This window comes from Perca fluviatilis, chromosome 5 (genome assembly GCF_010015445.1).
Source record: "Perca fluviatilis chromosome 5, GENO_Pfluv_1.0, whole genome shotgun sequence".
NCBI lineage: Eukaryota > Metazoa > Chordata > Actinopteri > Perciformes > Percidae > Perca > Perca fluviatilis.
The window spans coordinates 326668-342500 of NC_053116.1; the positions used below are offsets into that span (position 1 = coordinate 326668).

The 15833-nt window shown below is 41.5% G+C and overlaps 1 protein-coding gene across 4 annotated transcripts in view; it reads right to left on the reverse strand.

Annotated features, from left to right (window-relative positions):
* Positions 1-1660: 1660 nt before the first annotated feature.
* Positions 1661-15833, reverse strand: part of LOC120558871 (microtubule-associated protein RP/EB family member 1-like) — a 36889-nt gene continuing 22716 nt past the window's right edge. For all 4 annotated transcript variants that reach the window (XM_039800187.1, XM_039800186.1, XM_039800185.1 and 1 more), the window contains exons 4-7: positions 14117-14318; positions 13905-14014; positions 11629-11781; positions 1661-3054 (exon numbers count right to left, since the gene is read on the reverse strand). In XM_039800187.1, coding sequence (XP_039656121.1) covers positions 3010-3054; positions 11629-11781; positions 13905-14014; positions 14117-14318 — 510 coding nt within the window. In that variant the 3' untranslated portion in view covers positions 1661-3009. The remainder of the gene's footprint in view (positions 3055-11628; positions 11782-13904; positions 14015-14116; positions 14319-15833) is intronic.

Genomic DNA, 15833 nt, shown 5'->3' on the forward strand with positions numbered 1-15833 from the left:
TTGATTGCATTAGTATTTTTTATGTAATTCCAGATACTCCCTCTGGACACCTTTGAGACAAAAATGGCCCCATTGACTTCCATTATAACCACATGTTTTGATCTCACTGCCTTTACAGTATAAAACCATGCATTCTGTAATGTCAGCATTTCATTTGGAAGAAAACTAGTCATATTTGACATTTTTACAGTATTTCACCAGATTCAACCATTTTGCCCTTGTAGGCCGATGCATGAAATTATAGTTATATTATTAATTAGGTTAGAAGTTGTTTAAGTGATTTATGAAAAAAAAGCAGAAAAAAATATTGATATATGATGATTTAATAACAGTTTTTGTGTGCGTGGACATTTTTGCCTCGAAGGTGTCGAGAGTAAGTTTTTTTAAGGAGGGCATGAGGGTTAAGTTGATGTGTGGTTAAATCCGTGTCCGATGAACAGCAAAGGAAAGGGAGCTTTTTATTCAGTGCCCCAGTTTCAGGTGACCAAACTTATATTTAATATTTGGTCCAATCCTTTTTAGTCCTGGACCTTCACATGTCCCTCAGACATCAGCAGACATTGATAAGATTTGCCAGATTCCCTTCCAACTTTTCAGAGCTTTTGGCTTTAGAAATTGAGCCATACGACTGATGAGTCGGACTAAACTCTCTGGTTGACTCATCTTGGCTGATCATTTTCCTGCTGCAATGTCCAAAAATTGGGTGGCTGAGTAAAACGAGTCCTAAAGTAATCCCAAAATAAATGGATGTAAAAACCAAATTAAAGCTGAAAGTCAGTCAGAACTTTAAGCTCATATTCATAGGGGCACAGATGCCACCATACCAAGGTGGACTGTGCTCACATCAAGAAACTCCGTAGTTCAAATCACTCTTTAGAACGGAAAAAATAAAAGCTTACATTCTGAAAAAAAGTACGATCTGGAAATTGTTTCTGAAAACCAAAATTCATGTTTTTTTCTAAGTGCGGTTTTACTAAAAGGCAACTACCAGAAAATACAAAAAAAAAAAAAAGATAGCCAGGCACCCTTTGATTATGTGCAACATTCAACACACATGGCAGTGCTTGTTAAATGGTGGAGTTACCGGGTCTCTGATGGAGACATTCTCCATCAGCTGAGGGACACCCCAGAGCTAACCGATCCTAATTTAAATTCTACGCAATAGAGTTTCAAAGTCTGCAGCTGAGATACATTTATATCACCGTGGAGCCAACTGGTGGTAAAAAAACACCCACACAACTCATCAGAAACCCATTCAGTGAAACTAAATATGTATATTTAGTTTGCTGTATGAACATTAGGTGGTTCCCGGCAACCCGACACACAGCTTTTGTCCAAAATACCTCCAACGTTGTTTATTTTCACAACACGTTAAAAATAGGACTAACAGTACAAACACTTGCCCAATAAGACTAACATTAAAGTAAAATAAAAAAAGTTATGAAAAATGTTTTCTTATGAAAAGGAATTGGTTATGAATAAGGCCATTGATAAAGTGATGTACTTCAATAACAACGAGTTGCTGCTAACAGAAAACAGATTGTGTGGAATCAACAATAATGGTTGTTTCAAATCAGGTAAAAAAAGTCAAAATGACATTTTACAAAAGGACCGGGGACTGCAGTCGGCTACATGTAGTTAACTCCGATCTGCTCTGGACCCCCCCCCCTCAGGAGGAGTTTTCTATTGGCTGAAGCCTAAGTAAGGGTAACTGCTATAAAACAGTGGTGGGGTGGGCCTTAAAACTCCAAAAAGACATAACCGAAAACTATTGGTAAGCTTTTTTTTACTAAACATGGGCATGTTGATCAAAAGGCTGCCGTCACACATCGACTGGAAGAAAAAGCCACTTTCCTAGAGTTGATTTAAGAAGCTGAGGTCAAGTGGGAGCATGTGATCTGCTACAAGAAGAGCAGCACTTTCTATATCAGTAACCCCTCCTTTTTTCTCTATTGTTGTGAGAAAACAAGTCAAAGCTTGCCACAGTGATGTTTTAGTGAGCGTGAAAAAAAAATGTTAAGAGCATCACTGACAGGTGCCTAAATAACTTGCAACAGAGAAAACTAAATAAAAAGAATAAGAAATGAAATGGAGTGAGGGGGATAATACATATAAACAGTAGCACACATTTACAAACACGACTACAGCAGGAGGTCTCCTTGGTGGTAAAAAGGCAGAGAGAAACCCCCCCGGCTGTTGCCTTGTCCCAGACTAAACCCTGAGCCCTTCAGAGTCAAATATATCGGCTACATCAAACTGGATCAAGTAGTTCAAAACACACTACTCATCTTCAGCAGGACTCAAAATGGGACCAGCTAGCAAAACATACTAAATACAGCTCAGATTTGGTTTTTTTTTTTAAAACTGCAAAACTAAGTGTCGTAGTTGGGAATGTGTGTGTATTTCTCTGGGCATGCATCTTCCTACAAATTAATCTAATTCAGTATCAACAGGAGAGGCACAAAATGGCTGCCGCGCCATCAGACAAAAACAAACCATGTGGCTTAGTTTGGGACAAAGTGATGACAGCCAGGTCTTCAGAGGAGCTTCTTCGTGTTGGATTGGTTTCAAATGGATTTTAAACACACACACACACACACACACACACACACACACACACACACACACACACACACACACACACACACACACACAGAACATCACCGTGTTTTCACACTCAAGTCCATTACAAAAACCAGACATGTACTGCACAATCTGGTTTGGGGAAGGATGGGATTACAGGTGAGGGTGGGGGCCTGGGACTCTCGCAGACTGACAGGTGTGGAAGAAGAAGAAGAAGAGCCTTTGACCGAGGCCTTCTTGATTATTGTTAAAAGAAGAAGATAGAGGAAGAGGTCCAGCAGGTTGGGATTTGGGTTCAGGGCTGGTGGGGCACAAGTCGAGAGATCAGGTTTGGTGATGATAGAAAACCAAACTGGCTGTCTCGGCTTGAGAAAGGATCTTGAGGTGGGGGCGTGTAGACCAGGGCATCGCCTGCTGTCTTGAATATTAAAACTCCTCCTGCTCCTCGGCATCCGGAATCACGAAACCCTCCTGAGAGAGAGAGAGAGAGAGAGAGAGAGAGAGAGAGAGACAGAGACAGAGACAGAGACAGAGACAGAGAGAGAGAGAGACAGAGACAGAGACAGAGAGAGAGACAGAGACAGAGAGCCAGAGAGAGAGACAGAGACAGGGAGAGAGAGAGAGAGAGACTTTTACAGTACACAACAATACCCACAATATCTAAACCACAATAGTAAAATAAAAATACACATTTAAAACAATTCTGGCAAATTGTTTAACCCTCATGCCCTCCTTGGTCATTTTTGTACATTTTTCTCAAGTTGTTTTTTTTCATTTTGTCATCATTTTTGCTGTGTTACTGCTTATGGCATGACATTTTGTAGGAACCTTTCATTTCAGCCAAATTTTTTAAATCCAGTGTTTTTTACTCTTACATGTCTTTTATACTTAAATGATTCATTTTGTACCCTCTGGACACCTTCGAGGCAAAAATGTCCACGCACACAAAAACTTATTCAATCATATATCACTATTTTTTTCTGCATTTCTTTTCATAAATCACTTAACCAACTTCTAACCTAATCAAAACCACCAAACATTCAATCATTTTCAGGATTGTAACCCTTTAAATGCCAGTTTATGTATATGAAGTATGTCATTTATAAAAAAAAAAAAAAAAAAACACACTAAAAAATGTTTCTTTCCCATATAATGAATATGTAGATGGGGCTTTGGTGGTGATTAGAGGCTTGGATATGTCAAAGATAAGCAACAAAACTGATTTGATTGCATTATTATTTTTTATGTAGTTCCAGATACTCCCTCTGGACACCTTCGAGGCAAAAATGGCCCCATTGACTTCCATTATAACCACATGTTTTGATCTCTCTGCCTTTACAGTATAAAACCATGCTTTCTGTAATGTCAGCATTTCATTTGGAAGAAAACTAGTCATATTTGACATTTTTACAGTATTTCACCAGATTCAACCATTTTGCCCTTGTAGGCCGATGCATGAAATTATAGTTATATTATGGAGCTTGTGTGTGTGTGTGTGTGTGTGTGTGTGTGTGTGTGTGTGTGTATGTATGCATGTCTGTGTGTCAGAGAGAGTTTGTGTAAATCTGTAAACAAATGATGATAATTTTAGTGGTGAAAAAAGCGCACCTTACTTTTGCCAGTTATATTATGGAGCCGTGTGTGTGTGTGTGTGTGTGCGCATGCATGCGTGTCTGTGTGTGAGAGAGAGTTTGTGTAAATCTGGGTGAAAAAAGGGCTTCTTTTGAAGGATGCATTTCATGTGTCTTTGAAGACGTGCTTGAATAAAAACATTGTCTCCTGCATTTGTTGTAAACAGAAACAACTATTAGTGTGTTTATGCACCTGGCTCTAGAGAAGGAGAAAGACCTGGAGCAAAGAGAAGGAGCCTTTATCTTCCAGCCAACTGCAGGACTCATCTGAAGATGACTCAAGTTTCTGGAGTCTGACAAAATAGTCACTGGTGTCCTCCAATTCTGTGAGTGCCTCTAACCCTTCCTCTGAAAGTGGAGAGGACACTGAAGATCCTGTCCATCCTAACATTGAATGGACAGTGAAGAATCGGCAAGTCTGGTCTCCATCTAATACTGAGACGCTGCGCAACATTCAAGCACCGACCGGCATGATGTCAGAGCCCACGAGATATGCCATATCAAGAATCCATGATGTGGCATCCTCTTTCGACCTTTTCTTCACTCTTGACTTGATCCAGCTGATTCAGGAAATGACAAACCTACACGGGAGGTGTTCAATCTCAGGATAGAGTGATGTGGATGCTCAAGAGATTTTAACATACATGGGACTTCACACTTGGCTGGTGTGTACCGGGTCCAAAGGGGAATCCACCCGAGCCTGTGGGATGTCCATAGTGGGAGACCAGTCTTCAGGGCCACCATGTCCCACAAACCATTTGAAATGATAAGCGCCAGTTTACAGCAAATGCAGGAGACAATGTTTTTATTCAAGCACGTCTTCAAAGACACATGAAATGCATCCTTCAAAAGATGCCTTTTTTCAGCCCTAAAATGATCATTGCTTGCTTACAGGTTTACGCAAACACACACACACACACACACACACACACACACACACACACACACACACACACACACACACACACACACACACACACACACACACACACACACACACACACACACACACACACACACACACACACACACACACACACCTATAATTTCATGCATCGGCCTACAAGGGCAAAATGGTTGAATCTGGTGAAATATTGTAAAAATGTCAAATATGACTAGTTTTCTTCCAAATGAAATGCTGACATTACAGAATGCATGGTTTTATACTGTAAAGGCAGTGAGATCAAAACATGTGGTTATAATGGAAGTCAATGGGGCCATTTTTGCCTCGAAGGTGTCCAGAGGGAGTATCTGGAACTACATAAAAAGTACTAATGCAATCAAATCAGTTTTGTTGCTTATCTTTGACATATCCAAGCCTCTAATCACCACCAAAGCCCCATCTACATATTATTCATTATATGGAATTTTTTGTTTTTTTGTAATAAAAAATGAAATACTTCAAATAAACTGGCATTTAAAAGGGTTACAATCCTGAAAATGATTGAATGTTTGGTAGTTTTGATTAGGTTACAAGTTGTTTAAGTGATTTATGAAAAAAAAAAAGCAGTAAAAAATATTGATATATGATGATTTAATAGCAGTTTGTGTGCGTGGACATTTTTGCCACGAAGGTGTCGAGAGTAAGTTTTTTTTTTAAGGAGGGCATGAGGGTTAAAATGGAAATGGAAGTCGGGATAAAAGTTTCTGAGTCTATTGGACCTGCATCTGTGCATGGAGTACCTACGGCCTGAGGGAAGTAACTTAAACTGGCAGGACAGGGGGCTAGGGTCAGCTGCAATGGATCGGGCCTTCTTTATCCCTCTATTGGAGTGGATGTGGGAGAGAGTGGGGAGGTTGATGCCTGCAATCTTGCCACATGTCCTAACGATACTCTCTAGTCGTTTTTGGTTTTTCATGGACAGAGAACCAAACCAGCAAATAAAACAGACTCAATAAAACAGGAATAAAACATTCTCATAAACATGGGGTCAATGTGGTTCAAAACATAGCTTCCTATCAATTATTGTGCCAAGGTACTTATATTCTTGTACCGTCTCAACAGGTTGGCCATCAATGATAGTGGGGGGAAAAGGGGGGCACTGTTTCCTAAAATCAATAATTTAGTCTTAGAGACATTTATTTTAAAAAAAGAACGCTCACACCAATCGTTAAAGTCCTTCACTATTGGTCAATCACACTTTCATTAAGTAGAGACACAATGACAGAGTCATCTCCAAATTTAAAAACCTGTCTTCCATCATATTGTGAACGACATTCATTTGTGTAGAAGATAAAAAGGAGAGGGGAGAGGACACATCCTTGGGGGGAGCCAGTAGAAGATAAAAGATTGCCCGATAAAACACCATTGACTTTAACCCATTGGGATCTGGAGGATAAAAAGTCATCTAGCCAGGCTATTAGCCCTGGGTTAATGTTGTGTGTCTTTGAAAGTCCTTCTGCTAAAATGTGGGGTTGGATACAATTAAAAGCTGATGAAAAATCAATAAATAGTAGTCGTACAAATTGCTTTGCCCCTTCCAGATGATTAAAAACTGTGTTGAGCAGGCTACCCGTAGTTGTGGCTGTATTATTGCTAAAATAATTTTTTCAAAAGTTTTCATAATGAGAGAAGTGAGGGCCACTGGTCTAAAATCATTAAGCGATTTAGGTCCTTTGGTCTTAGGCACAGGCACAATCACTGACTCTTTCCAGAGAAGAGGGACCCAGTGTAATTGAAGTAACTTATTGAATATGAAGGCAAGTATGTCAGACAGTGGCTCTGCACAGCTTTTTAGTAGGCGTCCACCAATATTACCTGGACCAGGACTCTTCCTTTCCTTCATCCCCCTAAGAATTCTGTGAACTCTGTCCTTAATAATGATAGCCACATTTTGTTGTGCCCATGATTCCCTGTACGTGGACAATTCCTTGGTGAAATCGTAAATATTAAAGCGATTATAAAAAAATTCAATTCATCTGCAAGCTCAAAATCTGAGATTTTTTTTATGATTGGATTGTAAACCCATCATTGACTTCACACCGTCCCATGCAGGGCGTGACTTGCCACTACTCAACAGGGATTAAACTTTGTCCTTATATTTAAGTTTAGATAATTTGAGCTCCCTCTTTACTTGCTTCTGCAGGTCATTATAGACTATCGCATCCCCCTGTTTAAAACTAATATTTCTCTGGTTAATGATACTGTTAACGGATTTGGTCACCCATGGTTTATTATTCGGAAAAATAGAAATAGCCTTTTTGGGAATGATTTCATTTTCACAGAAACGTATATAAGCAGAAACAGTCTCAACAAGTTCATCCAAGTTAGGACATGCTTCCTTAAATAAGTCCCAGTCTGTACATGAGTAACAGTCCAATAGCTCCTGTGTAGATTCTTCAGACCAGACCGGAACCAAACGTCGCTCAGGTTTTGTTCTCCTCAGGACAGTATTGTAGACCGGAACCAAATAAACAACGTTATGGTCGGACCGACCAAGGGGGGCTCTGCTAAATGACCTGTAGGCTTTTTTAACTGTACCATAACAGAGGTCTAAACATTTCATATGTCTTGTAGGACATGTGACATATTGGGAAAAGTTACTTAGTGACTTTCCAAGCATACAGTGATCGTCGTGCATTTAAATTTAAAGCACCATCAGACTGGAACAATCTCTCTCGCTCAGATCTATAACTTCCTTTTATGTTTTCAAATCATCTTTTTACTTATTCTCAAACATCTTGTTCCTGATCCTTTTTTTTTCCTTCTTCTTTCTCATATACTGTACATGTTTGCAGTTATGTACCTGCATGCGATAGTGAAGTGCATAAACATATTTATACCTTGATTCTGTATTTGCATTTTCGCAGATGGCTCACTGATTGATCATGGCTAAAGGGAAGGGATTAGGTTTGTGGGAGCATTGTTAGTGAGTGCGTGTATATGAATGTGAATTTTGTATCTAAATGTTTGTTATTGTCTTGTGCTGTATTTACTTTAATTATGATTCTCCATCTTGATGTTGGTTTCTTTTGTATCTTAAAAGGACCCCTTCGAAAATGAGATTGTGCATCTCAAGGGATTATCCTTGAAAATAGATAAATAAAGTCGCCCATTATAAAAAGTTTGGCGCGTCAGGGGCGATACTTTGCAGCCTTTGCACTGTTTGTACTATTACCCTTGATGCAATATCAGCGTTGTATACAAGTGTGACAAATATTTGTGGAAACTCTCTCGGTAAGTAATAAGGACGGAGAGAGACAGGCATGAGTTCGATGTCAGCGGCGCACACAGTTTCTCTGACCGTAACTGTATTGCACCAGCTCATCACAGACCACCACTGAGTGATTTTCCCGTTGCTGCCGGGTCCCTATCAAGTCGCAACGGTACTCCAAAACCATCGATTTCTAAGTCTGGTTGTAGATCCTGCTCCTTGAGCCACGTCTCAGTCAGTGTAATAAGGCAGGCATTCCTGTAGTCCGATACAAATCTGGCATTTGCTTGGAGTTCATCCACCTTGCTCCGGAGGGATTGTACATCGGCGAGGATTATCGAGGGGAGAGGGATCCTCCGGAGGCCCTGTCTTTTGAGCCTCAGGCGAACCCCGCCGCGGCTTCCTCTTTTCCTCGCCTTTGTTGGCCTCATCCCCTGGTCTCCCCTTGGAAGGACCATGCCTGATGATCTCCATGGGGAATTTTCCAGCTGGGTCCACGATTCCCCCTCCACCTGCATCCCGGAGTAGCAGTAGGAACTCCCGGTTGTAACAGAGGTGGTAATCAAACAGAGCACCCGCGTAAAGTGACCAAAAAGTGTCAAAATGAGCAGAAAACCAGTCAGTCTGAGGCGAGTCATTGTTTCCAAAATCACGTATGAGCAGAGTTAAAAATAACAATGAACTATGTTAGTAGTCGCACACAATCGTTAGAAAAACAAACAAACAAAAACATAACGCGCACAACTGCTGCTGCGTGTCGCCATAGAACAGCGCCACCTGATAGCTGATTGCTGATAGGGTTGGGTACCTTTGACATCAGAACCAATACCGGTACCTGTGCCTGGTGTTTGGTCTCGGTATTCAACGGTACTTTTTTCCAGTACTCGCCATTGCCCGTTTTCATTTTGCCAGCAAACGTTGCACAGACCACTGTCTCCGTCTAGTTTAGTCAAATACAACCACACAGCTCAACGTTTTCGGCTGGCCATCTTTCTCCTGCTCCACACAGCGTCAGCAGAACGTCAGGTTTCTTTCCCTAACGACCAACCACAAGTTGTCATGACAAATCTAACCATTCGTGATTCAGAACAATGGGCGCATTCCATGAATAGGTCAATTTTAACCATTATTTAATTCTTTGCAGCTATTCTGATTTATAATGTATGCCTGCTCCTGGCGCAACACATGCAAGTTTAATCTAAATGGTGCACTAAATTGGTCATAATTGCTTTCGGTTATGATCCGGACATAACATTACACTCAGGCACATCCTCAGCTGGTGCTCCCTGCTCCTGATGCACGTGAAAGTACCGGAATTTGGCACCGTTTGACTTTATGTAAACCAATACTCTGTAGTAGTGCTTTCTGTAAAGCACTTTGTGACCCTGTTTGTCTGTGAAAGGTGCTATATAAATAAAGTTTACTTACTTACTCACTCACACCGATGTGATTCGGTCGGTATTGGTAAAAGGACAAGGTTCGATGCCCAACCCTACTTGCTGATGCATCAGTTCTGTTCTTGCTGCGGTTACATTTCAATGACATAGTTGTTGCTTTTGTCTGCATCTTAAAACTGTATGTACATGTTTCCCTGTTGTACTATGTGCTTTAGCAATACTACAATTAGGGGTGGTACGGTTCACAAAACCCACGGTTCGGTTTGTATCACAGTTTTAGGGTCACGGTTTTCGGTTCTGTACGGTTCTTGTTATTTTTTCTTTTAATCTTTAACACTCCAGAATATACTTCAGCATATGATATATAGCTAAAATTAGCATATTGAATGCATGTTGCACAAAACATGCACACAGTGGCAGTTCTATATATTGTTTTATTTCATCATAGGTACCATGAAATCCAAAATGTTCCCACACACCAGACTATAAACGACGCTGGCGCATCCTCCAGCTCTGGGCAGCCTCTCTCCCACTTGACATTTCTGCAGGTGACGTGACGTGACCTGCAGCGGCACCCCACTCCACTTGAGGAGCGGTCGGCTCGGTGTCTCTCAAAATCTGACGAAAATCTTTTAAACTGACCTTTGTCGATCTGAAATGAAGACAGATTCAGCAACTGCATGGCCTATTTCTCGCTTAAAATGTTTTTAGAAACACGTTTCGGTGAACTATTTTAGTACAATATGAGATCGTACTCTGAACGAGCCGCCATGACAGTCCGTTTTGAAATTAGGGACCAGCCAGACCCATGTGACGCGATCGTCCAATCAGCTGCCATGGGTTGCGTTTGTCACGCCCATCCCGCTCGTCATTTCCAGTAAGTGTTTTAACATAGGTGTATAAAGTGGGCACTATGGCAGTAAGAGGTTAGTGCAGCTTAACAGTGTACTGACGAACCGTGCGGTACACACACGCTCCGAACCGAGACTAGCGAACCGAGACTAGCGAACCGAGACTAGCGAACCGAGACTAGCGAACCGAGCGGTTCGGGTGTTTTTTCATGAACCGTACCATCCCTAACTACAATATGGTCATGCTAATAAAGCCTTTTTGAATTTGAGAGAGATAGACACTTTGTGATAAATGCTGTACAGCTCGTTTCATCTAAAAACATATTTAACATATTTAGGGGTGTCAGGAGTCTCCAAATCCACATTTCTACCATTGATTTGAACTTATTTTTCTTTCAGCAGTGACAGCGATGCCACTCGCCAAAAACGACGAGGACAGATGAGAGTGACATAATGGTAACTAGGAGGTCAGTCAGTCAGTAGCACTGAAAACATTGAGCCTCAGTGAGCACGCCATTCCTCTGCTGGAATTTAGAATGGCGTCCGCAGTTGTTCGCAGCAGAGCAAATGTGTGTGGGATCGAGTCAGAAATAAAATAGAGAGAGTGTGTGTGTGTGTGTGAGATCATGGTGATGAAGGAACATGTCAGGTGTTTTTAAGGATACACACAATGTTTGTTGATGGATTCATTCACTGTTGATTTGAGTCTTTTCATCTGATTCATCGACAAGAAAAATATAAAATATCACTCTAGTATTATTTATGGCCATATTTTTGCTATTTCTATGATTAATAGTAATAATTAATAAATATCTTAAAAATGTAATTTCGTCTCACTAAATGATTATGATAGATAGATATAAATAAAATATATTAAATTACAGAACTTAAATATTACATATGTCATATTTTTTAAATTGTGTAATTTAATTTCTAGTCTGACAAATTGAGGCCATTTTTGTATGCATCAACTCATTGGCCTTCAGAACGAATGACATCACTGAAGACTCACATCTGTGGCGTAGAGGATGTCGATGATCCTCTGCAGCGTGGGGTCGCCCTCTCCTTCCTTCTCCTGGCAAATGAGCTCAATGTTCCGCAGCTTACCAAAATAAAAGTCTCTCTCCTTCTCCATGTCCTGAATGGTAGATTTCAGCATCTCCACCTGTAGCAAAGGGGCCAAAACATAATTTTTTTTCCTACTTTTCCAGTGCAAATGAATGTGCTCATTTGCATATTAGTGACACCACCGCACAATTCTTTGATTATTTGACTCCTCCGACGTAGTGACACAGCGTTGTGTCCTAGGTCTATCACTGGACACATCCAGACCACAGATGTCTGGCAGCAACAGGTCGTCATTACGTTGTGCATTCAAAGTTATTGTAAAATACCCTGGTTACACTTTACTTTAAGTTTTCTACATAAGACACTGACATGACACTGTCATGAACGTGTCATAAAACATAAACAAGTCATAAACGTTTATGACACAACTCTTTTTTAGTAAGTGTCATTCGGTTTTGTCATGACACATTATGGTTAGGGTTAGGGTTCATGTGTCATGACTGTGTCATGACAGTGTCATGTCACTCTTATGTAGAAAACTTAGTGTTACCAATACCCTTTTCTCATCCGTTTGTCTTTTAACAGCAATTTAATGGTGAAAGAATTCATTATAGTTAAAAGTTATTACATTTTTAATCATTCCCACGTTTTTTGCTGATCCAAAAATGTATCCGATCCGTGACTCCAAACCGTGATCTGATCTGGGAGTTTTGTGATCCGTACTATTTGAGAGAGATGGGGAATTATATTGCCAGCCATTATCTCATTGTTTCATTATTAAAATATGTGGTATAGTTACATATGAAATGAATTGCTCCAACTGATGCCTGGTTGCCAAGCCGGCAACCACTTTAAAAAGTTAGCAATGAGCCCTGCAATATACACTTTTTAAATGGTCTTTACACCCTGAGAGCAATAAATAACTTATGGGCTCTAAAAAATGAGCGAAAAAGATCTGTCATCTGTGCTCCTGTAAAAACTCCCACTAATCAAACCAAACAGCTTTTTAAGAACCAATGAACTGCCTCCTTGCCCTGCTGCTCGTACTCCACCCACTGTGAACGAGCCTGAGCTCAGTGCGCGTCAATGCCACCAGATTTACTGCAAGCCTGCTGGAGAATCAATGAGAAAACTCAGCAAAAGTTGCCACTGCCACGCTTAAAGGGCAAAGAAAAGAGACTAAAGCTGAAAAAGCAGTGACTAAAAAGAGCTGCAGACACAGACACAGACGACAAAGTAGCGTAAACATTGGCACAGCTTTTCAGCTAGCTGAGCTGAAGATGTTGCTAGCTCCGTGGCTAACCCCCTTCACTTTAAGCAGCAGGTAGCAGCAAGACACAGGAACTTGGCTTGGGTCTTAAGGAGTTGTAGCATATATTCACCGACGGATTAGTCTCGCTTTGCCTGACCCTCCTCCAAATCGCGCTGAAGGAGGGTCTGGCTACTCCACATAGCATTCCTGGATGGGAGGAAAATGTGCTCTGGTTTATTGGCATTTCTTTAAACCAATCACAATCGTCATAGGCGGTGCTATACTCCGCATGGAGCCGCTGCAAAATAGTCATTCAACAGAAACCTCAGATTGGACAGATAGTCTAGCTAGCTGTCTGGATTTACCCTGCAGAGATCTGAGGAGCAGTCAACCAGAGTCCTCACAAATCTACCGGAGGTTAGAACGCCGACACAAAAAGCGGAAGGAAACCGAAAAGACATGCATCCGGCGGAATTTCCTGCAGCATTGTAGCAATCCCAGAAGTGGAATGCATAGACTACCGACGGATAAACTATACACAGAGTGCACTGCTACGTTCACAGCTATAATAGTTACTGCTAACTTCTTACTCCCTCTCTCCACCACACTCGCTAACAGGTGGGCTGCAGCTGACACTATGTGGGCAACATGCAGGGTGTGTATGTGTGTGTTCTTGGCTGTAACACTGTGACTGTGTAGGCAACCATCATGGGCACATTTGAGCAAAAGACAACAAGCAGATGCCCGTCCCGTGTGTCGGTTCCAGATGCTCTTCACTTTGTTTTTATGCTCAGGTGGAGGGAAAATCCACTTGTGCCCAAGCCGTATAAAAGGCAGAAAAACCCTGGACTAACTTTACATGTCCTCTTTGAACACACCAATAAAGCTCATTTTAAATTATCTGCTAGTAGTAGAACGGAGTCATTTCACTTTCAATAGTGACTGTATAGAGCAGGTGATGTGCTGACCTCATTCATAAGCTCCGCCCTTTCCTCGTCGCCTCCTCCCATTCCCGGCTTCCTCGCACTGACGTTAGCCAGCTTGGGCGCTACCTTGGCAACAGGTGGCCTTTGAGGAGCTGAAGAGACACACAAGAGAAGGTTATTAACTTAAAAACTGTTACTTACCAGCATTTCCCCAATAAGATTTCAAACGGTGTGACCCAAACCAGAGCTCTGACCTTGACTGAGGGCCTTCTTAGGGGTTTTGGTGAGAGCTGACGTGGCAGTGTTGGGTATGGGCATGGCATCCTGGCCCTGCCTAGCCTCCACTGGGTCGTACTCCTTCCCATCATAGTTGGCATCAAAGAACTTCTTAAACCACTGGACATACTCAAAGTTGTCCTGGAACTTCCCCTTCACCAGTTTGTCTACTGGAATGATCTAGAAGCAAAAAGAGAGGTAATTAGGACCAGGATGTTTTGACAGCTGTATGCCTGGTAGCTTCAGGTTAACGGCAGTGTGCGCCGCTGCTGGTATGGTTACTACATTATCACTGTCAATACAGTTCGTGTGTTTTTGTACCAATACCAAACATATCTTTATTAGATACCTTCCATTGGATCAAGATCTTCAGCCCCTACAGCACCAGAAAGTTTAAATAAGGTGTTGCAGAAATATGGAAAAGGCCATGAGGCTTCTGGGTATTATTCTATGCTTATGCAGAACCTGGGGAATGGAGCCTGGTCAGTCCTCAAGAAGACATGGGAAAGGGATTGGGGTGTTACGCTGGATGATTGAGTGGGACAGAATCTGTAGGAATATTAACACTGTCACGCAATGCGAGGGTGCGCCTCATTCTGTTCAAGATCATGCATCGTTTCTGTTGGACTACCTGTACCTGACTACAGAAGGTTTAGAACTGAAAAAGACACCAAATTGTTGGAAATGTAAGACAGAGGACATCCAATTACTTCATGTCCTATCGTCCTGTCCTGTGTGATACATGATAACCGATGTCAGATTGCAGGGAGCCAGGTTCCAGTCAGCCCAAGATTAGTTTTTCCCGGTTGGAAATGGGGAAGGTACTTGAGCTATCTGGAGGGCTCATAAGAAGCTTTTTTTATTTATTTATTTTTAAACTGACCTGCTCGAATAAAATCATGAACTAACAATGCATGTACTGTGAAGGACGCTCGGCCCAGAAAAATGTCTTCAATACTGACACGTTCATTAAACACAAAGCAGGCCAGGACAGTGAGGAAAAAAAAACATCAGTATTAGGGATGCACCGAATATTCGGCCACCGAAAATTTTTAATATACTTTTATCACCGAAACAGTACGGCCGAAAATGTTGTGATGACGCAAACAGAAACCGCGACCTGCACGTGTGTCAGTACCCGATCCGTTCCACCTGCAAAGCGTCTCCTCAGCAAAGAGGTTGAGACGGACCATGGAGTGAAAACAATAAAAAGTGCTCTTAGAGTCTGTCAGCACACGTTTCACTGAGATCTATTCGGATCCTCAGCACTTCATCGCGACTGGACTTGATCCGCGTTATAAAGACCATTACTTGGACTAGCACGAGAAATGATCCAGGCCGCGATGGATGAGGAGAACCCGCGTGGAGACGGAGCAGCGCCCAGCGCAGGAGGAGATCAGAGCGCAGAAACAAAGACTCGTCTCTCTGCACCAGATGAGGGGCATGCACCAGATGAGGGGCATGCACCCTCGTTGTCTGATATGTTCAGTGAAACCCTGCAAGAAAGTGCCTCAAAAAATAATAGTAATAATAATAATAATAATAATAATAATAATAATAATAATAGGTAAGCTATTCTGTTCTTAGGCTACTATATACTGTATGTGACTATCAGATTGTAGCCATATATATGCTAGATATTTTTTTAATTAAACTTTAATATTAATTTATACAATTGCAATGCCTTGATTTGAG